Source organism: Helicoverpa armigera, chromosome 20 (assembly GCF_030705265.1).
Source record: "Helicoverpa armigera isolate CAAS_96S chromosome 20, ASM3070526v1, whole genome shotgun sequence".
In the NCBI taxonomy this organism is placed as follows: Eukaryota; Metazoa; Arthropoda; class Insecta; order Lepidoptera; family Noctuidae; genus Helicoverpa; species Helicoverpa armigera.
In genome coordinates this window covers 9,585,161-9,611,881 of record NC_087139.1, presented here as the reverse complement: position 1 = coordinate 9,611,881, position 26,721 = coordinate 9,585,161, and the positions used below count along the sequence as shown (strand labels likewise).

The following is a 26,721-nucleotide window of genomic DNA, read 5'->3' as shown; positions in this document are numbered from 1 at the left end:
GTCAAAGCATTTTCACGTTGATCTGAGACAGCAGAAATAATGAAGTACAAATGTCTACTTGTGTCTATTCTATTAGGGAACATAACAAGAGCTCCAGCCGAGGAGGTTGCGTCCAAACACCAACAACATTAATTAAAACAAGTGACAGTTTCACACGACATTCATTAGGTATATCACGTCATTACTCATCCGATTCTATTTCCGATACTTATGAGTTTTTCGGTGCGGAGACGATGCCAAAACTCGTGTCCCACGTTCAACTTGACTGTTAATTAATTTTAACTGACGCACACAGCGAAACTTGGAATAGAATTCTCATACATAATAACATGTATGAATGGACTGTACCAACTTAAATGAGGTGCGTCTACCTTCTAACAAATATTGTCATTTATCAAGCCGAAAATTTCGAAGTCGAAAGTCGGCTCTCACGTATCGGCTCATAGTGTCGCATCACTAGTCATTCAAAAGTGAGAATGCACGAAATCCAGACTGGGATCGTTAGCGACTCGACACAAATTAAATTTACAATTGTATGTATCATAAATAAAACATAAAACACGCGCTATAAGATACAATTTGCTAAACTGTCGTCTATATTAGTATTCGACGGTCACGTCAAAATATTCAAATTGAATTGTGTCTCGTCATTGGAATACGAATGAATCGAGTCAGATTGTGACGTGGTTGCACCGAGTTAGAAGCTCTAGTGTTGTATCGATTTTGGAATCGATTATTCGCTATTGTTTGTGACGCTTTGGGATTATGTGTTGTTTTTTCAAGCGTAGTTGCGTATCGTGAATTATGATGTGAATATTAATCGAGTAGGATGTTTTTTTAATGACATTGTAGATTGCGAGCTGTTTTTTAATTCGTTTTGTATGTTTGCATGTCCAAACGTTTCGTAATTGGTTTTCTATTTGGCACAAGTTAAAGCATTGTTTTAACAACTTCTAAATCTTTTTGCTGTTTAAAAAGAATAGGCAGCCAGCATGCAATTTTCGAGATTGTTATACAGGGTGAAAATGTCGTCTCAGAGTATCAAGATTATCATGTTTTGTATTAAAAAATGTAAGAAAATAAGGTATAAAAAATTTTGAGTTACCATAAAGCTGTCTGCGAGAAGATTCGTATGGGGTACTTTTGCATAATCGCGTTGTACCCCGGGGGCGGCCGGGGAACGCAAAAATCGGCTAACAAAGTAACACTCCGCTCAAGTGTCGCCAAGTGGCGGTCTTCAATTCGATTACCGACTAGTGCCGGGGGGACTCGACTCTAAATAACTTAACTTGGTTTGCTCGAGTGCTCGATTATTCGATTTAGCCGCGATTACAATGCGTAAGTGTCGTTGAGAGTTTAGAAATGTGGTTTTGAAGTTTTTGTGGCCACATTTTATAGTATTCGGCTTTTTGGGTGATTGACACGATCGTGTGAAGGACAAAGTTCTTTATTTGTAGCCATTTATATTTGCAGGTGTAACGCAGTGATTATATTTGTATCGTTGATAAAGATTTGTATTCATGTTGTTTAGCATTTTATTGCTGTTTATACGGCATGTTTGCTAACTGATATTTGGTAGTATAAAGTGGGATTTTACATAGATTTTGGAAAAACTGAATTTAAAACGGGATTGACAGACGGTCTATTGCTTATTAATGTTTTTTGAAGATGTCATGTATAACAGTTGTTTTTTGCTCAGACAAATAAAACCACATACAGCCACTTCAAAATTAACATATGCAAAATTGTTCAAGGTTATAAAATGTCCCAATCAGGCCTCAAAATTTCATAGCCATAAGCCTTATCAAAGCTGAAGTTCAAGCAAACAAATGTTTACATTCACCTGTATTCACCCCATGGATAATTACAGTCTGTCTGGCAAGACGGTGCCACGCCATAGGAACAACATAGCAATATACACATGCCATGGCTAGGGCTGACGGGGTGAAACCTTTCAGTTGTTTTCAGGAGAAATATTATTGAAGTTGTAATTGTTTTGTAGATATTGAAGAATGAAGATAATGTTATCAATTGAGGGCCATCGAAGGAATAGTCAGCATTTTTATAATTTCATAAAAAATATGGTCCTTAAAGGTAACTGTCATTAGAATTGGAGATATTTACCAAACGAGGCCTCTCTGCGTAAACTGTCAAGGAGACCTCTCTGCGTGTTCTCTGCCCTGTTTTCCTCGTCAAGGCTCTTACCCTGAAATATTCGCAGCAGCCCTACAGTCCCCCATCTGATACGAGGCATAGAGAACCTTAAGAGCCCATGATGCCCCGTCAGACGTCGAGACGCCGATGTATAAAATCTGTATGAGAGAGCGTTAAATAAAGCCCAAATGGGCCATAAAACACTCTGGCTTCCTTTACGGGTCTCTCATCTTTGTTTAGGGCCAACTAGCGAGCTATCTCGATTAAGGACCTATCTTTGTATTTTTGTTGCGTATTGTTCGCAGTATCGTAGTTTTGTAATTTTTTGATGCAGTTTTTTTTTAAATTGATGTGCCGTTTCTAAAAGTATCAAGACTGTATGAAAAAGTAGATTGTAAAGATACAACAAAGCAATAGATAATGATTCAACTAAAGAAAATCGACCATTTTCTATGATTACCGGTGCTTTATGTAGCATGGCGTGATGCAATTATGCACGTATTCCTGTACACATGAAACGTGCAGTCCATAAAACATAACGAGTTTTACCAATTATGCTATCGAAATAACACAGCGGAATGAATTTTCCTAATAAACATTAAATTCATCGTCCAAGAGAAATTAGGGCTAAGGAACAATAGGGAAAACTTGATGACAATAGACCAACAAGAGATCTCTTGTCTTTATTTAATCATCGTACAATTGAATCGTCCCGTTCTATGGCTTGACAAATTCGCACGCCCCCGACATTGCCTTAAACGCGCACTTAACTCGTACCCTTTCCGTCTTTCACCCTCGGACGCCTCCATTCTTTTTATATCGCAACTTTATTAACGCATAAAGGTCTGCTGATGGGCCCTTTAAGAATTAGGATGCGTCCCGTGGCCGGGCGTTAGGCTCACTCGAGCCGAACAAATGGAGTGTCGGAACTTAGGCCGACTGCGAATACGTCGCGCGGGATTGCACTGTCCCATCCCTATTCGCAATTAAACCGGCCGTTATCACGTTGTTCCAAATTTGAATTTGCGTGTACTGATTTGGTGGTTTCGTTATAATCGGCCATTCGCTGCGATTTTAGATGCAAAACTTTTTAGTTACTCGCCTTTTGCACGCGATCAAATTCACAAGTTTTTTTTCTGTTAAAAGTTACAGGAACGGAAAACGAGGTATTTTTTTCTATTACGAATGTAATACACCAAATAATGGGGGAAAAACGTATCTCAATACGAGTATCGACGTTGTGAAAGCAATCGGATTTACATGTCTACCGACGCCGTACTAAAACGAAATCATGAATGAAGCGCAGTATAGGAAACCCAAAACATTATCCTTATGCTCCCATTTTACGACCTTTACCCCCATCGAGTCGAAAGGGTCACATCGGTACGACACGCTGTAAAACAGTCCCCGTCTCGCTCCCGCACGTTACTTACTCGTAAAACCGAAAGAGATAATCACGAAGATGAGTCGAAAATTATTTTTTTTATTATCACCATCGGCGGTGCTCTTTTATTTCCTTTTTACGGTCCGAGTACCTCATAAAAAGACAATAAACTTACTATTTACAGACCATCAGGAAATTGTTAGCCGAAGAGGTCTCTTTACGACACATGTTAGCCTGGTGCGGCCCAGTCCCACTGATGCACTCTTTACGATTGGCGCGCACTAAAATGTTACGCGAATGATACATTTTTATCTCCCATAAGTGTATATCACGCCATGAAATAAACCGCGGAATGTTTACTGAACCATGAATACTAAAACGCTACACTATTAAAGAAATGTCCTCAAGCCGCTATTAGAAACGTCTCCGTCCCGCAAGACGCGGTTACGGGTTAACTCGCTAACCAGGAGCAAATTACCAGGAGTAAATATCTCCACACATTACCAGAACATCATAAAATCATAGACGTGTTAAAAACCATAAAGTAAAGGAGCTATCGGAAGCTCTCGAGCGCTCTTCAGCTTTATTATTGGGGAATTTCGTCAAGAGTTTTAATAATAGTTATTAAAACGGCTGCCCGTGTTACCTAATACATCAGTAAAGTGCTCTTTTTATGATTTAACACTGATTCTCCCCGATATTACCGGCTATAAATTATAGCCGGGATTACCGGCTAAATTGTTTTATGATATGTTTTCATAGTTTACGACTGCAATGTTTTTTGTAATGCCTGATCGGTGACGTCACGAGGAAAAGTATGTCGAGCGATGATCGTCATTGTAGGAAGGATACAGTGCGCGCTCGCCGGCGATTATGTAAAGTGAGCGATTTACTTATTCGTGTTAGTTTGCAATAATAGCGCCGTTTACATTGGGGTTTTGTAATATCTGCGCGGAGGGGCGGCGCGGGGCGCGGAGGGGGCTCCACGATTTCAATATTGTGAATTCCGGCGATGTTCTCGCAGTGCGTGTAATGAATTTCGGGATTGTCTTGTGGTTTTTCGGTTTCAACCCTCGGCCCGTCGACTATTTACTTTCACTCTATTGGATGAGCTTACATTATGTAAAAGACGGCTCGTATCGAACTTTTAATAACGATCGACAAATTCTTCGGTTGGTTTTTTCGTGAGCGGAACACATCGAGCGAGGTACGCGTCGCCGCATGGCACCGGAACGTAGTTATACCAAAATATATGATAATAAGGGGTGGTATTATTTAGGTCCGGCCATTCCTATGATAAAATTGAACCAGTGATATTTGCCCGCAAACAATTCCCATGGAGATTTCGGTCTTGTTTCTGGGGTTAAATCTGTGCACGGGGATGATATACGGATGGGCTGCGGCCCCGCTGGATTTTCCTTTTGCGAAAAATATCGTACAAACGGAAAGAAATACGCGTCCGGATCATAATACGGTCAAATATTGTCGTTCGTATGCGGATATCCGGGACAAAACCGCATATTATACTGTTTTTTGCGTCAGCATTTCTTATGTACGGATCGTATAATTTGGTGGAATTTACCGTGGTCGTTACGTCCTTTTTATTTGACAAAAAAGTCTATGTCAAAGCCGTGATTACGCAGTAAATAAGTTTGATATGACAGCCATATTCTCTTCATGTGGTTGCTGCTTCTAATACGATAGTGAATAGACAGTTTTTTCCATAAGTATGACAGATATTGAAGAAACTCAAGTAAGGAAGGAATTGGATGGTAATAAGCAGAATATTTGCATATCATAATAACGCTTGCGAATGAGTTACGAAATCGAACACAAGAATAACTAAGACAGAACTACATTAATCGTGTTCTGCCTCCTTAACCTTCAAAGGCGTTAAGAGCGAGCCTCTCTTAATTACCAGGGCAGCATAGACGGACGGATATTTAAAATTGTCAGCATTAAAGATGAAATTCAAAAATAGAAGTTAATTTTTTAACGTTCGCCGCTCGGTAGTTCGGTTTACGGGCTGCGGTCGCGCCCGAGGCGCGGACCGTTCTAATTAAAATCGCTACGTTTTCTGTGGTATTCATTTTCATCCTTTAAAGCTCTTTTTGTTGCTCCCACCCTGGTTAGGTTACGTTATTGTTGTGGGTTGTAACTAATTTACATGTTAATGAGATGTTTGTTGTGTTTATGCCGATAGTTGGCTTAATAATTTTATACGTTCGCATTATTAGTTTCCTGAATGGGTTCTGTTAGCTGTTTCTCTTTTTTTCGCAACGGAATCAACGATTTTATTAAAATAGCTTTTTTTTTTTTTATCATTTATTTATTTTCTAACATAAGATTTACATTTTTAAATATTAAATATAAAAATAAAAAACATTTAAAAATATAAAAAATAGGTTGCCACCGATATCGGGCACAGGGTCCAAGGTACCGGTGGTTAGGGTCCCAGAGACAGAAACCTCCTCACAATACGTGCCGTATCAAGGAGTACTGCCTTCTGAATCAGTCCCTTGATCCAGCCGCCCAACGAGAGCCTCCTGAGGTGTTCGTCGAGGCTCTTGGCTATTAAACCATTGGCCGTAACGACAATCGGCACAACAACAGCCGTGTCGACACTCCACATGGCGACAACCTCGTGCGCTAAGTCGAGATACTTTATTTGTTTCTCTTTCTCAGCTTTCACAAGGTTCTCGTCATGCGGAACGGCGACATCGACTATCATCGCGCGGCGCGCTAATCGATCTATCACCACAATATCAGGCTTATTGGCTACAATAGTCCTGTCAGTGATGATAGATCGATCCCAGTACAACGTGATATGGTCCTTTTCGAGAACTGGGTCGGGCGCATACCTGTAGTACGGTACCTCAAGGTCTACAAGGTTGTATTGCAGAGCAAGCTGCTGGTGGATAATCTTGGCCACTTGGTTATGTCTGTGCAAATATTCACCATTAGCCAAACGAGAACAACCAGATATAATATGTCTGATAGACTCACCCGGATGGTGACATGCCCGACATATGTCAACCGTCCCGTCTTTCACGATATATCTCCGGTAGTTATTCGTAAGGATAACTTCGTCCATAATTGCACATACAAACCCTTCGGTTTCTCCAAACAAGTCACCGAAGCGTAGCCAAGATACGGACGCATTGAAGTCTACATCGGGGCCATGAAGAGCCCCGAAGAAGCGTCCGTGTAGCTGTTTGCTCTGCCATACTTCCTTGCGATCATGGGTAGTTAGTACCACAGGTCTGCGCCAGTTCTCATTTGCCAACGATAGCGGGTGAGTCCTTTGTCCACTGCTACCATATCACGATGCATACCCACGTCGCTTTTGAGAAGATATTCTCTGAGACTGCACACCTCGCGGTTGTGGAGCGTCTTTGCATTTAAAAGCCTCGGCCTCCACATTTCCGTGGGATGTACAGTCTCATCACCGACGATCGTGGGTGATGCATTCGTTCTGCGGTCAGCAGTGTGCGGACTCTCCTATCCAAGGCATCCAATTCAGTTTGAGTCCATTTGAGTATGCCGAAGGAGTACATCAGGACTGGCATGACCCAACCATTATAGGCGCGAACCTTGTTGCCGCCTGATAAGGAACTTTTTAGGACCTTATTCAGGCGGCCAAAGAAACGCTCCCGCAATGACTGTTTCATGACAGCCACATTGATGCCTAACCCCTCCGCCATACCCAAGTATTTATATGTATCGTTTGCGGAGAGTGATCTCAGATTTATGGAATCTGAGAGTTGTACTCCCTCAGATTCCACAATTCCCCCTCGCTTTACATGCATGACTGCACATTTGTCCACACCGAACTCCATCCTGATGCAACTACTGAAATTTTCAGTGATCTTCAGTAGCTTCATCAGCTGCAGTTCTGTAGTGGCAAACAGTTTCAGATCATCCATATAAAGCAAATGGGATATAACCTGACCCCCTCTCCGCAAAGGATAGCCCAGCCCCGAACCCTCTAGCAATGTGCTCAAAGGGTTCAAGGCCAGGCAAAACCAAAGTGGACTCAAACTGTCACCCTGGAATATTCCCCGCTCGATCTTAATAGGATCGCCGGTCCCTTCAATTTGTCTACATCCTGGATAGTGAAGAACCGTTCTCCATTGCTCCATACATGACGCAAGAAAGGCGCGTAGAGTTGTATTTATTTTATACAACTCCAGTACCCTCCTAAGCCATGTATGGGGGACCGAGTCGTAGGCCTTCTTATAGTCTATCCAACATGTCGACAAATTCTTTCGGGATCGTCGAACCTGTTGGCTGATGACCATATCAGTGAGGAGTAGCTCCTTAGTAGCACGGGACCCCTTCTTACATCCATTTTGAGAAACTGACATAATTGAATAAAATAGCTTATTGTTAGTGCTTTTGTTTCAATAAGACAGTTGTTTAGACGAAATACTGCAGTTTAACCTGAGTAGAATGCGAGTCAAACAGCCGGCGCTCATAACTTTAAGGAGTAGTATTATTTTTTCGAGTTATTTGTTTTAACATTCCTAATGTTCATTAGCATTTATTACAATGCTAACCGGGGTAGCTTGAGCGCGCACGGCCGGCCGAGGCAGAGCCTTTGTTTCGTCCATTACGTATGCAAATGATGTTCAAGTACCACCTGTACGCTTATGTTAGCCTGGTAAACAATCGCTAGGTGGAAATGGGAAGACATTTTTTTTGTCTTCGAGCTACCGGAGTTACCTTTGTGGACATCCATTGTTGGTGTTGTTAACGGAATTTAGAAGATCAGGAGGAAAATGGAACGTAATTTGTAAGAGATAATGTTACAGCTACCTTTAAAGTCATTGACGAAATAACGTAAACCCGACCCGACGAGAAATGGTAAAGGCTTGTCATAAGTAGGTAGGTACCTACAGCAGTGAATGCTTGAGCACACATTAGGAGCAAGTAATTGAAATAGAAAAAAAAGGTAGTATCATCAAAATTGAAATGAAAAATTCATCAATACATTTTTTATAACCTAGTACTAATCACCTAAGTAGCTACAGCAGTGTTTTCCACCTCATAAATTTCTCTAGGCGATCGAAACTCTGTTTTAGCAAAAACTAGCCATTCTTGTCAAATGGACTGATATCACGCCAGAACTTTCTCGGTTTCGTGTTGTGTGTTTTTATGCTTTCCTGGTAATCTGCGCCAGATTTAGTGTTTGCTGTCAAGTAAATAAATATTTATCCATCATAATTGCTCTGAAAGAAATGTTTGTTTGTGTATTTGTAGGTTCTATGAAATTGCTGAACTTGTTTTAATAATACATTGACTTTGCCAAACTAACATTATTCCTCTCATCTCCCTAGACTTTTTCCCAACTATGTTGGGGTCGGCTTCCAGTCTAACCGGATGCAGCTGAGTACCAGTGTTTACAAGGAGCGACTGCCTATCTGACCTCCTCAACCCAGTTACCCGGGCAACCCTATACCCCTAGGCAAGACTGATTGTCAGAACACTATATCTCTACGACTTACTAAATAAATAAGTTTCGAACAAATATTGTAAGTATGCGTCTTTTAAACACATAGAAAGACAAAATACACCATACTTGTAACCCCATGGTTTATAAACGGCAGTCATTTCCCTTGAATCTGCTTCACGCATCATCGCTAAGTAATGCCGACGGCCAAAGCAAGCGAATTTTAAGCTCTGCAAGAAAAGCGGCTTACTTTAAAAGCAATGCGAAAGTTAACTTAAACTTTGAGATATGCTAGCTTGAGTTTTAAGTAATTAAAATGTATTTTTGGAGTGGTACATCTCATAAGATCAACGTATGTATGTCTCAAATAAGTTTTCAAAACATTTTGAAAGGAATCATTTAAGATCTAATTGTTTCTTGACTTAAAAATGCTTGAAAAATAATGTCATCACCATTCATCACCATCTATCATCATCACCTTTCTTCAGGATATTATGATGATATCAATTCAAAAAGTACTAGGGTGGCATAACACAAGAGAAGACCACGTTATCCTTATTGTTTCTTGACAGTTCTTCAAAAATCATTTCATCACCATCTATCATCACCTTTCCTCAGTACATGATGATATCAATTCAAAAAGTACTAGGGCGGCATAACACGAAAGGAGACCACCAACGTTATGAATTTGGGAGGCGATTGAAACCAGCTAATGGGCCACAATGGTTGATTTGCAAACAGTTGACTGGTGACAGGTCATTGTATGCTGATCACAGCCCACGTGGCAAGATGTTCGTATAAGCGGTTATGGCGTTTGATTCGCGGGATCTTAATGTTATTGTCGTATGAGATCAAGTCAGGAGCCTTTGCAATACATGGTTGGATAGATCATTTTACTGTACCTTGTCTCATACAAATTAAATGGAAATCGAACCCAAAACAAACTTTGAAAGTGTGTACCTTCATCTTCATTGATATTTGCTTATTCTATGTGAAAAGACCTTTGATCCCGCTCTATTCATCAGAAAAACGCATACAAAAACCAAAATAATATAAAAAATACCAAATTGCCGAATTTAAACCGATCACCCGCAAAGGCATTCCGTATTCAAAAATATTATTCTTATTTCGAAAACATAAGTTGCGTTCTATATTTGAATTCGTCGCGGGAATGGTCCCCCTCGCCGCGCGGAAAAAATACCAGTACGAGTTCTTTTTATTGATAATGGGTTCCGTAATAATTTTTTACAAATGTTTTCTTTTTTACCTTTTTTTTTATAAAACCTAACTGCTGATATCCTGAATACATCTAATTTATCCGTATCATTTTATACTGTGTAGCATTGCAATTGCTTCTGCAACTGTATCCTAAGCTCGTATAAATATCGATCGGGCACACTCCTCGCGCCAAAACAGTCGTGACGTGATAAATTACCTTCGGGAAATTAAAACTGTCTTTAAAACAATACCTGCTTTTTTCTTCGTCGCTTTCACCCCTGTTTTCTATCCACATCTCTCTCTAACATTCGTAATTCTATATTTTCTTTCTCCCTCTAATTAGAAGAAAGAGGGTCGAAATTGACATTTCTTTTTGATAATTTTTCTTTTTATTACTCTAATGTCGATGGCATTACTTTAATTATTACGTTTCACGTTATGCTTAATGTAATGTAATTAAAAATAAAAGCAAAATGTATCGTTAGGTGTTACTTTACTAGTTGATATCGCAGTTGTAATTATAGAGCAGTAGTTCATAAATAATATTGCATTGTGAGGCACTTAGCATGTGCCTCAGTCTGCACTGCTCCTATCTTTATAGGTTTTAATGATAGCTTTCTTACCGTCGCGATCTAGATTACACATAACTACATACTTTATGTACTAGATCCTCATAAACACAGACTTAATGAACAAAACATTTTTTTCTATTAAATTTTACGCAAAAGGGAATTAAAAAGAACTGTATAAATGTTTTGTGTTCACAATCACTGAAGCGACGCTATCAATATCTCACGGGACGCGGCGCCAATAAACAATGAATGAATTATGTTTTAACGATTAAACATAAAAATAAAACTAAACATTCGCCGAGGATGCACAATCTCCTAATTAAAAACATCACAAATACATTAACTCAGCCGAGGCCCGTTTCAAATCTAATTTCTTTTTTGACAAAACAAAAAAAGACTTAATTACTTTTTCTGGCTATCACAAAAAGCGGGAGATAAGAGCCCTATTTGAATCCTCGTTATCAACACTTCCCTGGCACTTTCACCCTTCAATCTTTACCTTTTTTTCCTTGCCACCCCCCAGAAGAGTACCTATCGTAATTTAAAGATAACTAATGCTCCGAGTCATTAAGGGACCGTACCGAAGAAAAAGGCAAAGAAAGAAGCAAAAGGAAATGCAGCCAAATGCATTTTTAATATTTAAGTTTTCCAAATGATAAGTTTATTTGAGTTTCAAACTTTTTGGGGAACTCTTTGATAGCATCAACAATTTATGTAGACTCAAGAGCACTTAAATGTTTAATGTCTATGCTTATTGAGTGATAGTTATGGAAATTAATTTGTTTTAAATAATATTTATGTGATTACACATAATAATTACCATTTTCATTAATTTGGACCCGTGGCTATGAGCAAGTTTATTTCCTGCCATATTTTACGATGCCTCGAAGTGAAGACGTTAAAGTGTTTAAAAAATATTCATTACAATTAGAGATTTTATAGACCAATAAAAATTGTTAATGAAAAACCTTATGGGCTTTGTTGAAATAGTCTAATTGACCCCAAGAATTTAAGCTCTGAATTTAACGATCGAAAAAGTTACAAAAAAAAAATGAAATTAAAAACGCCCCGAGTCGTGACAAGCTGTTTTTACTTTTTTACTTAAAAAATGTAATAATCCAACGGCAGTAAAATACTATCGGACATTTACGACAAATTCACACAAGACCTACTTAATAAATCTGACAAAATCTTAAATTTATGCTCGCGAACGCAGGACACACGAGTAAAAAAAGATTATTTTACGACGCCGTAAACCTGGTTAGAATGCGGCCCTGGACGCTGGATAATTCGGGAAAAATCCATTTTAATTAACATATTTTTACGGCGATCGCGATGGAAATTATAAATAATGGTTTCATTAATATTTTTCTAGTAATCATCGTTTAAGATGCTGTTCCTCGTAAGTCATCAGAGTTTTATGATATTTAGAACGTTTAAAAGTTGTAAATTATAAAATAACGCTTTTCTAACGAGAAAAGTGTGTATACAGCAAAAATATATGTTTTAATTTGTTCGTTCTAAGTGGACGCCCTTCGCCCCGTTTTTAATGAAAGCATGAAGTGTCGTCAGTTATTTTTGTATATTTTTTTTCATGTTCACGTTTAGAAAATATTGTGAGTGCGTCCAAAGAATGTTAAAAAGTGTTCTTGATTAAATAAAATGTCGCTAGGCCTCCGAGGGGACCGGCAGACGGAGAGCACGTGATGAGAATTAAGTATAGCCGACATTAAACTTAGAACAGTAAGTAATGTTTAGATTTAACGGATGAATTAATATAATCGTTTTAAATCTGATTCTCAACTTTCTCTGCTTACCGTAAGCGGGACTTTCGATTTTGTATGAATATGTTAAATTGTTTGAGGAAAATTGTTTAATAACTTCGATTTTTTACACAAAACTAATTTATATATTTCCTTATTTGCTAAACTTACCACTACATCCACACGTCTCATTCAATAATGACTTGCTTACCTGCAAAAAGAAGAAAACACATTTTAAGCAAAAAACTAGCAACATAACACAAACTACTAGGACAACATAACATGCAAACATGTGAACGGGAAACCCGAAATTGCTGTAACCATATATCGTGGCAAAGCGGCGTACAAGAAAATTCGTAAATATTTTTTCAAATAAATTACACGGGGGCTAATGAAAGGGCCGATGTTTGGACGGACGGACACAATAGCGGAGGGAACTATTGCTCTATATATTTTACGTAGAATGACCGCGAATTCCTAAATAAATATCAAGTTTTTTTTTTCGTCGGTCAGCAGAACTTTTATTGGAGTTAAAAAAACCCTCCATATTTGTTATTCGGTATTCAGGTGCCTGTAATTTATCCAATGTTCCTTTACCAAGAATATTTTCTTCCAGGATAATACTTATTTGTGGCTGTAACTAGGTATTTGCTCCTTATTTATGAAGCTTTCGCTCGCAAGTAACAAGCTTGGATAATTCTAGTATCTTTTTCTTGTATCGTAAACAACGGGGTCGGGAAATGAGAAAATTATTTTCTACTTAGATAAAATGAAAATAGGATTTGACCAATTAGAAAGACGTATTTTGTACAATTTATTCTTATTGGTGGTACGAGTTTTACATAGTTTTTTTTGTGAACGGTACAATATAGAGGTATCGGAGACTATTCCTAATAAGAGGTTTGGTTGCGAGGCGAGGGCCGGAGGGCCGCATCTCGTGGAATTCCACTCATAGCCCTCCCAAAGGGACCATGTACCAAATCATATACACTATAATTTTAGAGGAAAATATCACGGTAAAGGTTCTTATGTATTTTATGTGCGGTACCCCAAAACTAGAGGTCGTTTTTATTCCGTTCTTTAGGTTTTTGAATATAGAATTTTATTATGAATGAATGAAATAGGTTTTATTTAAAAAAACGAGACCTACTTACGAAAGGTAACCGCCATTTTTTTGCAAATGGAATTTATCCATATTTAAATACATTTCCGTATTTTTATAAAAACCATAAATAAAATGGAAAAAATGCGTTATCAAAAACTGCGAACTTACCCTCTGGCTAGTAACATTAACAGACGGACAGACATTAATATTTATGTACGTGTCTCATACAATTACTGTGACGCGGCAATGCCCGGTCAGTGTGGGCAATGACCAGGGACCGTTTTATTTTATCAGGTTATGTTATAAGCACAATGCAAGTACTAGGGTGGCATATTCGAAAAGAAGTTTAGTATAAAGAAAAGTTCTATTAATGAACTTGTTCAAAATTGGAACGCGAATCCGAACCTATGACGTAGAATTTTGTTGTTTACTTTGTTGTACCTCTTTTATTTTCTGATAACCTAGTACTAAAGACAGTTATATAATTATGTAATACTGATAAAACATCTTTATATTGCAAAAATAATAAAAAAATCTATTGCTGAAGTGACAAAATTAAACAAACAAATCAGATTTTCCAACAAATTTAATCTAAACAAATTACATCGGCTTAGAATCGAACCGCAGTCAAACGCTTAACGTCCACATTCCCCAACATTATCACCATTACCCTTGGCCAAAAAAACAACCATCCCTTCACAGATTGACATCTGTCAGGCCGGGGGTTCGATGCCGGATGGTGTAAAAATCTACCCCACATTTGGCTGGTGGAATAAATTTTTAATCAAAATATTTTCGCGTCCCCTTACAAAGGTATGATAATTTCTGCATTGTTGGTGATTGACAGAAGTTAAGCAAGGATGGGTGGGACTTGTTCACATGAATAAATTATTTGTTTGTCTATGTACTGGATGGGTGACGGATGTCATAGTGACAATTTGTGAGTATTGTTTTTTTTTCGGAATGTAGGAAAAATTGTTTTTATTACAACGTCCCCTCTATGTCACACTACATATAAAAGATAGGAGAAATGCTGTTTTTTGTTCTACTATTTTCTTTTTTGCAATTAATGTTGCCATATAAAAACAGCTGCCGTTAGAATCGTTGCAATAAATATCTAACAAAGATACATAACTTGGACACAAAGTGAAAGTGCGGTGTTGCTATTTTCTCACTTTTTATGCAGTCCTAGTACAAGTTAATGTTGATAATAGGCGTCGTTTATATTAATGTTCTTTTTTATAAGTTTAACAAAGTTGCAGGTTTTTTAATGACAAGAAATTGTTGTCAATTATGATAAAAAATAATAGTTTGTTACTACATATCTATTAAAGTTAAGTACATAATCATATTTTTTGCGAAATTACTAGCAAGCAATGACAAGATTACTGTTAGAAAACGCCTCTGATAACATTCCAATATCTGGTACTACCAAAACATGCTAATAACATTCCCTATACATATTAAATCACCATCCTTTCGACCTCAAAAGTTGAGCTTAACAAAAAAAACAATAGACAGACTCTCACACCTTCCGAACCAAAAAACACAAGTACAAAATAATAAATAATTCACAGGCCATTTCACACACGACCCAAAACCGAACAAAGCGAAAAAATACGTAAAAACAATGAAGAAACAAGACGACAATGCAGAACGATTAATTCTAAATTTTAACAATGTAAGAATCCTAAGCAATATGTGACAAAAGTCGCGCAATTTTAGTACAAAAGCCGTGAAAATACATACATAAAAATAGCTTCGAAATCTTTAAAACGGTCAAGTATAAGTGATCTGCGCCGATTCGACACGGCTGTCCGTTTTTCAGAATCCTCTACTTACATTTTAATGAAGGATTGTCTGAAATTTTGAGCTACTGTTGCTATCCTGGTTTTGTCTCAAAATTATTCTGTGTTTGTCTATGCAGGCAGACGTGTTGAAATTATGTATTTTTGTGTCAAATGCCGGATAAGAGGGAATATGTAATGGTATTGGATTTGCTTATATTAAGTGTCCACCTGAGCAGGTTTGTATTTCGTTCAATACATTATATTGATTGAAATAGCGTGCCTCAGAAACTCTTCTATAAGAGTAATGGCGTCTAAGTGATGTCAACCCGACTCGAGAATAGAAACTGAGACCTCGTACACAGCAGTCGCGCTTGCAACTACTAGACCAACGAGGCAGTATCGTTTAGTAGCTCTATAAGAGTACGGATTAAACGAAAAGCTTGCCACACCACAGGCATTCCATCAAGTACCCCTAACCTAACGTCAACATACCAATTCCTATCCAAAGAGTTCTTATTCCCAGCTTATTCCAAACGTTCTTCCGACACGCGAGCCAAAACTTTGGAACGGAATCAAAATAACTTCCATCTGGAATTCCAGTTGCAGAATACACAGGTTACACTTTATTTCGCCTGAAATCTAATTTTCGCAAACATTGTAGGCATTTAAGACATTCAGAACAGTTCCTAGCTGCATTCCTATGTCACCTGGACTCGGGACGACGCTGCATCCGAAATTAAGGCGGAATTGCATAACATTCTTCATTTGAATTGTGAATTTGAAATAGGAACAGCTGACCTGGCAGCCAGCAAAATGGAAGTTGAGATGTTTTGAATTTGGAATTTGCAAGCAAAGAGTTTGTAGATCAGTATGATACCTTTTTAGTGGTCGATGAACTTATAGTGACTTTTTCTACCCCTAATTAGTATGCAAAAAATACTCATCCACATAAATATGCGAGCTACTGTAAGAAAATGTAAAACCAAACTATTACTATCACAAAGAAATTTCTCCGATGACATATTGCTACCATTTCGTGCCCTTTCGAGTGGCAGACAAACACACAAATAGGCTACTTAAATAAATATTTCAATGTTAAAAAATGTTAATGTTTCGTCCAACTATACGTGACCTGCTTAACATTTTGGGAAAGGTAAAAGAGTAGAACCTTTTCTGGAGTCATACATACGATGGATCAGCTTAAACTGGTCAGTTTAGGAATGTCTTTTATAAAAGAGTGAACAGTAGCCTTCTTTAATGAGTGCTGTACTTAGTTTACAAGATGCGTACGAACAAACGCACTCGCATTGTGGATTTTTGAATAAATTTGACAATAGTAATGTAACTTTACGCTAGAAAACTATATCTGTATGTATTATTATTAGAAATATGAGCTACTACAAATAAGACACTTGTAGTTTTTACAAGATAATCAATACTTGGTGGTACTGTTAATGCCTAATGTAAGTACAATAGACAGAAAAAATCTCTATCTTTAGAGTAGATAGATCGCTTAATCATTTATTTTAGTTTTCTAACTATGTACAGAATAACAAAAGATCAATAACTCATAAATAAATATCTAGGTATCATAGAGGTTAGGTTGTAAACAATACTAATAAAGATTTATGAAACAAAAGCCAAATCAACGGGAAAAACCAATTCGACGATGACGAATCTCACTCTCATGACACCAAACAAGATAATATTAGTAAAACTATTAATATAACTGCAAATGACATCACCTGCTCACATTGCATTCAGAGAAATGCATTGACATACACAACTAGACTAACAATGTACCCATACAAGCGAACTATTCAAAAAAATCAGGTCAAAAATTAACAAAAATCCAAACATGACAAAAATGCGAGCACGCATATCGGTCTAATTGTCGATTTGTTTGTTCCATCCCTTTCTCTCTTGTTCGTTCGTTGTATTCCTGTCTCATGCGTGCGCGCAGCTGTCATGTGTGACGAATCACTTTGTCATTGTGTCAGTTTGGACGCTTCTCACCCTTTTGATGCGAGTTCTGATGATAATGTGCTCTCTAGGGTCCCGTGGGGATGGTGTTAATTTTATTAAAATTGTATGGAATGAACAAGATAAGAGGGAATTTAATGGTGCATATTTTTGTAACTAAGTTAGCGTTACAGCAGTGAATTTGATAGTCTTTAAGTAATAAGTGAGTATACATATAGAAGTACTGAAATTATTGAAATTCAGAGTACATAAAGCTTGGGATTAAGAAAACTCTCAAATTGCACACTCAAAAAAGCAGCATTCAATCCATAAATAGCATACGCAAATTAATGATGATGATGATGAAGGTAATAGCAAAACTTAACCTTTCTTAGCAGTCAAGTAAAAATAGAAACAGAAAAAACAAAACTAGATACAATTGTATCAAAAACCATGGTCCCATGATCCGAAATACAACGCCAATACAACATACAGACAGACATACAATGGAGTTATATTCTGTGTGATTGCATTGTACGCAACCCTTTGGTTTGGCTTAGCCCTTGTAATGTAAGGATTACAATACATGGGACATTTGACAATCATGGCCGACATGTTTGATATTTTTTTGACAATTACTATTGTCATAAATTTTAGAAGAAAGATCGGTGATGAAACAATATAAAAACTATGTGTGACGCTGAGTATTGAGAAAGGGATGAAAAATAATAATGATGACTGTTTAGTAGCTCTAAAACAAAAGTTACTAATGAAAGATACTTTTAGACCAAGCTTATTTAAAGAAGAGAGAACAAACGAAAATAATAATTAATATAAGCAATTAATTAAATATCTTGCTCATTTACTCATTTAAATAAAAAGACAGCAGTTACGAAACACCCAAACAGACCAAATAAAGATAGATACCCGACAGCAAAAAAAAAAACAAACATGACCAACACAAAAATATTTCAGATGAGACAAAGTAATTGAAACCAGGTTATTGCGTTTCGTTTTGTAAGACACATGACTCCTGAGGTCCAAAACCACAGATGCAGCACGGGAAATGAGGAAGCCTTGCTGAGGGTCAAATTACCAGAATTTTGGAAGTCACTAATGCTCAGTGAACTGGTTGCGTTGTGATTTGATATGTTTTAAATCAAAGAGGTACATGAAAAAAGTCTTGTTTTAGATGACCGCAATGTACAAGAGTGTGTAGGTACAATGAGGTTAATAATCTGGACAAGGTAAAAATAAGAAATGAAAAGTAAGATTTAATCAGTCTAATGATATATCAAGTGAAGAACCAGAATAAGGTATCCTAGATAATATGCATTACAATAATATGTTCCACAATATCATAATGCAGTCGATCCCCATCACCTATCGAAATGGCCCTAATTATTAACGATTCTGACGCGTAGGTAACATTCAAAGGGCGAATTTTCCATTTCCAAATGAAGAGAAACCATCAACCAATCATAATTCGGGGAAAACGTAACTTAACGCGAATCTATCACGAGGCACCACGCCCCGGGGAAGTCGGGCAACATCGACCCTCCGCTAATCTAATATTAAACACATTCGGATATTAGATACAAAGTGAGCATTCACAGAATTTAATAATCCCGCTCCCACACCTATATACACGTCCCTTTCACTCGTATCCCTCTGTCTCCTTCCAACATGAATTATTAACAACAATTTTATGATTACATTTAGCATTGAGTGTAAGTGCGGCTGGGACGTGATACGAAAGTCGAATGGCCGGTGAAAAATGGCGGGAAAACGTTGCCAGTTAATATTTTATTGGTTTCGATAGGTTTGAGTTATGTAAGTCAGCCGGGAGTTCCGGTAATTTTCAATTTTGTGCCTGAAATATTGATAAGCTAAAGTCCCTCGAGTTCGGTTTATTGGATCACTTGAAGCTGACTTGCAGTTTTGATGGCAGAACATTGTGATAGTAACTTGCCATTCTTTAGTTCCTTTTCAATCCAAACTAATATTATAAATGCGAAAGTAACTCTGTCTGTCTGTCTGTCTGTCTTTCTGTCTGTCTGTCTGTCTTTTCTTCACGCCTAAACTACTGAACCGATTTGTGTGAAATTTGGTACAGACATAGTTTGAAACTTGAGAAAGGACATAGGATAGTTTTTATTACAAAAAAAAATAAAAATAAAATTATTCCGGACATATAGCGCCATCTATTGGTCAAATCAAAAATCTGCTGGAAGTCACTATTCCACGCGAACGAAGTTGCGGGCAAAAGCTAGTTTATTATATTTGAGGAAGGTGCCTTCGAAAACATTGACGCTATCTTTAGGTCGCACTATTCAATTTACTGGCGTCATTTTACTATATCCGTTTAAGCTGTTCAAATTAGAATGAATTCTGCATACAAAACAGCAATAACTTAAAACAATTAAAACGCAAGCACATACGTCAAACGTCAAAAAAAACGCCATCAAAAACTACGCAAGCCTGTTTTGCATACGACATCTCGTAAAACTGTTATTAGCAAGCAAAAAACATGTAGGCAACGCGACTAGACTATACCGACGACACCCGGATGGGGATTCTAGAAAATTCTGAGCACACTAGCATCTACTCAGCGGTCATTCAGCCTGTGACTGGAATATATATTGCCTGAATTCTGACGAAAATGGAACCCGAAGGCAGGGCCGAGTAATTGTGTTTGGTGTTCATATTTACCCCAACCTCCTCTGGGGTGGCGTAACGCAATAATCGTCATATTTTGTACGAGTTACACTTGACGCCTCTTTTGGTTAAGAATTGCTTTCTAATTTACTGTGTGGAGTAATGTTTGAAGCTAGTGCTTTTTAGGAGATACATTTTTATCACCTTGTCCTATCAGTTCTCTATTTGTTGATTGTTTTATATAAATAATCATGATAGGTTGTAGCACCTTCACTAGATACAGACTTATTCCTAAACTCCAAATGCTTATCTCCAAAATGAACTAATGATTCTAAACCTAAAGGATACGCAGAAAAGATCAAGAAACCCATTAAAGGTCCACCTGGCAAACAATATGTTTTATTTAAATAAGTAATCAGCATAAAACTGTGGCTCACACGCCTCCATTAGTATTGCCTACACTGGATTTAATTTAAATGTGTGAAAACCCTGGCTTCTTAAAATGCTGCAGTTTTTCTGGAATCTTGCCAGGAAGAAGGTTTTACTGAGGACTTTCTAGAAGTTTGTTGATGTCCCAATTGCTTGGGAATAGGAGATTAGGACCTTTAAGGACCAATTACTTAACCGGTTAGAATATTTTTGAAGAGTAGAGAGGTTTCCAAAGAACAAATGAAGTTCGCTTATTTAAATCGCATACTATAAATATTGTCCGCCAACAAATATGGCGGCTCGGTAAAAAAATCATCGGCACAAGTGTCAACGATTGACAATTAGCAGCATCGCTGTCTGATCCAAAATTTTCGCATAATTGTCACTCGGTAATTGAAAAACGCAATTATGGACGGCGAGAGCGTCAGTTAATTAATATTAAATTCTGAAATAATCGCCCCGCTTCCCCCGCACCCCCGCTCCCCCGGGAGACAGGGGACATGGACTGATTGAATTATAGGCAAATTTTGAATTTTGAATAATTCACGGAGTGAGTTAGCCCTTTATGGCACGCGGCCCGAGGACGAGTGAATTTTTGGTTTAATTAGTCTGCTTATTGTTTTGGGGAAACGGGTTCTGTGGTCCTAATTGTTTTTGGCATCTTTTTGTTTTATAGTGCCCCAACCATAAAGATTTAATTGCATTGCCTCATATAATAAAGATATTTCAACTGACATAATAATCGTATTTATTATACCTACGCTTAGATAATATTGATATTAAATTAATTGCATCTTTTTCTGACAAGTAATAACTGTGACCTAATAACTAATGATTTATTATATCAATATGTTAAAAGCACAATAACTGTTAACTTCTTAACCTTAGATAGGCGCAACTGAATCATATAATTTTTTTCCACTCGTGAGAGACGTCGCTAGCTGACACGAAACGATTCACAATCCGCAGTGCTCTGATATATTACGCAATTACTTATTCTCGATGGATAGATCAGAAAAAAGTGAAAAACAAAATGGTTCCTAGTTACAGATCAGTACGGACACCGCGGCTTCGCAAAATTCAATTTGGCGAGCATTTCGCCGCTCCCGCCGTGCGACAAACCAAACAATTACACATACGTGTGTCGAAAGCATAATTTTTCCACAAAATCTACGTGGAAATGCGAAAAAAACACACTCGCTGACGCTTTGTTAGTTTTTCGCGCCAACGCGTCGGCCATTTTTGACAGCTGTCAAACGCTGCGCTAGTGATTGCGTCTTTTGTAGTCGCACCTTTTTCGAGACACGGATTTTTTACATGGAAAAATCAAAACGTCACACACGTGAATATTTCGAATAGTAATATATGAATAGCACAATGTAATCCCACACAAATTACCAGGCGCAGAATATGAAAGCGATAAACCGAGATGCATCGGCGATACGTGCACACAATCCTGTCTCATTTCAATACCTATTGTGAGGTCGGCGCTAGTGTCGGAACGTCGTAACGTCCCGTTCTACGGACCCATCAGTCATTTACGAATGAATACATGACAATCGATCGAGATCCGTAAGGTAACATGTCGCGGCTGAGTGACGAGTGATTCTCGCGTTCGTGACGGATATCGGAACGTTGACAAACGCGCGGCCTGCCCGGCTGGTCGCTTCTTTTACAAATTTCAAGCAGAAGAAGTTTGACGTGCGATAGTGACGTGACGATGTGGAGCTGTCAGGTTTCAATTGGCTCTCAGAGAGTGTTGACGTGTCATGTCGGATCTAGATCCCAAGTGCGGACATGTTAATTGTTACGGCAGAAGCGTAGGAGTCGCATAAACACCCTCGACATTTATTAGCCGCTTTCTATACCTATTTGCTTGAAATTCGATATTATTTTTAACGTATACGGAACCTAAGACTGAAATCTGATATCGGTTGGTTAGTCGATTAATATAATCGTATATTCCGATGAGAATCGATTACTAAAGCGGATACAAGTAGTTACTTGGTTGCCATAGTAAACATCATTAGGTATGTGAAGCGCACTCGAGCGATGCGATACGTCGTAGAAGCTAGTTTTTGTTTGGCAGCAAGAAAACAGTGTTATGATCGTTAAAATTTACATAGTATGATGAGATACAGACTAATCTCACGGTTGAAAATATTTTAATGCGTCTGTGATGGATTTCTATCTCAAACTGCCGCAGTTATGGCAATGATTAATCTAAAACTGTTAAAATTATTCTTTATGTATCCTAATCTGCTGAAAATGGTAAATATACACACTTGCATATTTTCCAAGATGCTTATTTCAAATGTAAATACACAAAGAATATAACGTGCTCATTATATTCGTTTTTATCGCAACGCATATCATCGCCTGTCTACCACTGTGCAACAACCCCAAAACATTATAACTTAACTATGTAGTTGCATTTAAAAACGGCAAAAAACAGTAATTTATTCCAAAATAATGAGCATTTAACTAAATGGGCATAATAACCTGGTTTAAAAATCGTATCCACCGCCGGATACCGATGATTATTTTCATCCTTCCAATATGTAATTATGGAATTTCCTCTAAATAACGTAATTAAAATACAAGTTATTTATTGATTTTAACTGTATTTTTAACGCGACCTCCATTAACCTATCAGAATGTATGGATGAATCCTAGTCTGTCGTAACTATGTATAAATTATAAACCTCCTGAACCATTCAGCTGAATTTTAATGCCGATGTTGCAAACAGTATTTAATTAAGTAAGAACTTTATTAATCTTTAAGTATCATATTACAGTTCTCACCAAATAACTTTGCTGCTGTCAACATAGCTACTAGCTATAACGATGCTCAAAAAGTACGGATATACACACCTTACGCGAGGCGTAAAACTTCTGAAACGCAAACTTATTTGACAAGAACATCATGTCGAAGCTAAACGACATGATCACCAGGCTAACAGAACAACATAAGAGGTTGACACTTTAAAACATATGTACTAACTACTAAGGCCCGGTTGTTCGAAGCTCGGTTACGTCAAGTTTAGGGTTAAATTCTAGTTACAGTAAAATTAACCGGGGTTAAATTCAAAAAGCGTTGTTGAACGTCAAAATTTCATAATAAAAATGTCAAATTAACCGTGGTCAGAATTGACAACAGTAAAACATTAACTTTAACTTTACCGTAACGTACGAACAACCGGGCCTAAGAACAGCTAAAATCAACTTCATCATCATACCTTCACCTACCCTAATGTACTAGAGTGACATATTACAAAGACAGTTTCATCTACCTTCATCATTATACCTTCACCTGCTAGTCAAAGTACTAGGGCGACATTTCATCATCCTCCGAGCCTTTTTCCCAAACTACGTTGGGGTCGGCTTCCAGTCTAACCGGATGTAGCTGAGTACCAGTGCTTTACAAGGAGCGACTGCCCTATCTGACCCCCTCAACCCAGTTACCCGGGCAACCCAATACCCCTTGGTTAGACTGGTGTCAGACTTACTGGCTTCTGACTACCCGTAACGACCGCCAAGGATGTTCAATGACAGCCGGGACCTACAGTTTAACGTGCCATCCGAAACACAGTCATTGGCGTCTAAGATATACTTAGAAAGTACATACAAACTTAGAAAAGTTGCATTGGTACTTGCCTGACCTGGAATCGAACCCGCGCCCTCATACTCGAGAGGTTGGTTCTTTGCCCACTAGGCCACCACGACTTTGACGACTTTGACGACTTTGACGACTAGGGTAACATTTAACAAAGATAGTACCCTCATCATCATACATACACCTTCCAGTCGAAGTACTAGGGCGACATAAAACAAAGGAAGCTTACCTGGATCTGTCGCGTCGAGGGTCTGCGGCGGGGGCTGACTGAGGGGTCCAGGGGTGCCTCCGGAGCCCGGAGAACGAACGTCGTCATTCACCGCGCCACCGTAAGACAGTGATGATGATGGCGGTCTCTGTAGGCAAAAAGAGAAGAGTATATTAGTTAGCAGTTAGAATAAGGTCAGAACTGTAATGAAGACTCCTGAACATGGAGGTAGTTCTATGGAACTGGTTATGAAACGCTTGAAAAGTTCTTCTGGCATTTTTCTCTCTTATTTTTATTTGGTTTTTAGCATGTACGATATTCGTGGATTCCACACCTAATACTGAAGATTCTAATACATAGGTATTGGATAAATCTGGTGTCATAATTTCTCATCATACAGGCTTTAGGTTACCCATTGGCATTGACATTCGCAGTTAAGTGCGTTTCACCTAAAATACTAACAAGTTTTGATTGAAGATATGGAGATGAATAGTAACATCTAAAGATCACCTTTTTCAGTGGTTTTTCTAATCTGATCATCTATTAATTTTAATGGGAAAAATATATTATAAACAAGGATTTTCAGAATATATTTCTCCACATACAAACTCTTCAAAATTCGACGGTCCATCAAAAAAAAAAAATGATTTTACCAATTACACAGAATCATTAAGTTAAAACATAACAATACATCAGCTGTATAATCTACGTACAAATGATCGTTAGTTACTAATCATGGTTGCTGCAATTAAACGCAAGTTTTTTTCGGTAATGACTCCAGCTGAATGGCTGGTTATCAATCATTGGTAAGGTAATCAGAATAGGTTCAGCTTACACGGGTCTTAGAATGTATGTACTAGCTATTTCGGTCAATTTCACTCGCACTATTAAGGTACCCTGACGATGATTACCTATGTATATAGTCATATCCTATTACCGAAAACATAAGTGCAACTTTGGGTTCACATTATAGATAATGTAATTTGGCAGAGGTACAGTATTCTCAAAGTAGTCTTCTGATGAATCCATGTGCAAAAGTTTCTTCCATGTTCAATGCTGCTTGCACTCCAGTATATAATGCAGTTCTGTCTCACACCTATGAGTTCTGTTTCTTTACCATTTCTTGCTCTGTTTAAAATATCAATATACGTCAGCCATGTTAATGTACTTCGCGAAATATTATGTGCCTTTCATCCCTTTACCTATGTTACTCTCAACTTCTGATTAACTTCTGATTAATTCACGTTAAGCTGTTGAAGAACTGCAAGATTCATTTATATCTTCTCCATTAGCTTACCACATCAATACTCCCACAAAATACATTAGCAAATGTCCTAACTATCACAAATTCAGTTCTCAATATTATCTTTACTTCCTTATTTCATAACCTGACCATTACGGACGGCAAGGCAGGTGCCTCCCGCGCACGCCTAATGGCCGAGTGGCGTGCGAGTCGGCTCATTACCCGACCGCTTCCGAAGTATTACGACAACACCCGAAGTGTTACGACAATAGCCGAACGCTTTAATTTTAACGGGCCTAGGAAGTTAGGGTAGGAAATAGTTAGCGTAAAGGTGCTAATATGTATGTAGAAATTTTATTGTTTTCTGTCTTATCTATTTTGTTGTGTTCCTGTGTTTAAATTGTAGGTATGCGTTTGCGTTTGCGCTGATTATTATCGAGTTTTGCAAGTTATTGATTGATTGGTGATTGATGAAGCTTCAATATGGCTAAGTCATGTGTTTGCACAACATTTTAATGACATACACAGTCATATACAATAGCATAATGCTGCCTATTTCTATAGTCAATCACGAGTCTCAAACTATCCTCATTTGAAATTGGGAGTTGCACTCAGTACCTACCTAATTTTCAATGACCAATAAAAAAGTTAACATTTTTCAAACTTACGTGACTTGTACATATTATACACAATCAGCACTTAATCCTGATATCTTACTGTAAAGGTACGACATCTTTTTTCTTTACCCAACGGGTCGGCCGAATTACACCGACCGTGGTCACTCGTGGACTGATGGCAGCTAGCGGGCGGCGTCTCCGTGTAGTAAAGTTTTATAACTACCCTCATTTGATCGTCACAATTTTCACATTTTGGATTCGCACTATTATTTACCCTACACACTAAAAACATCTTTTGCCAGTGCTTTTATATATCAAAAAAAGTATGTATCGTAATTTTATGGAAATATGATTGCATATAAATAGATACTACTAAAGAGTTTATAGTAGAAAATTTCATACACTTTAACTACTATTTATAAAATACTTATCACTATTTACAGTATTTACAACCACTATTATTTCTTATGGATATACTTTCTACATTAACTTTAGCCTTATGTACTTTCTACATTAACTTTTGTTCTGTGAAATTTCCCATACTTTTATT

The 26,721-nt window shown here is 37.8% G+C and overlaps 2 protein-coding genes across 6 annotated transcripts in view; both read right to left on the bottom strand.

The window, feature by feature from the left end:
- LOC110381946 (alanine--tRNA ligase, mitochondrial) overlaps positions 1–26,721 on the bottom strand; it is a 317,119-nt gene that overhangs the window by 36,936 nt on the left and 253,462 nt on the right. The gene's annotated exons all lie outside the window — the stretch shown is intronic.
- The window catches only part of LOC110379250 (homeobox protein homothorax), a 250,907-nt gene that overhangs the window by 130,118 nt on the left and 94,068 nt on the right, over positions 1–26,721 (bottom strand). For all 5 annotated transcript variants that reach the window (XM_021338844.3, XM_021338845.3, XM_049848791.2 and 2 more), the window contains exon 7: positions 24,333–24,459. In XM_021338844.3, coding sequence (XP_021194519.1) covers positions 24,333–24,459 — 127 coding nt within the window. The remainder of the gene's footprint in view (positions 1–24,332; positions 24,460–26,721) is intronic.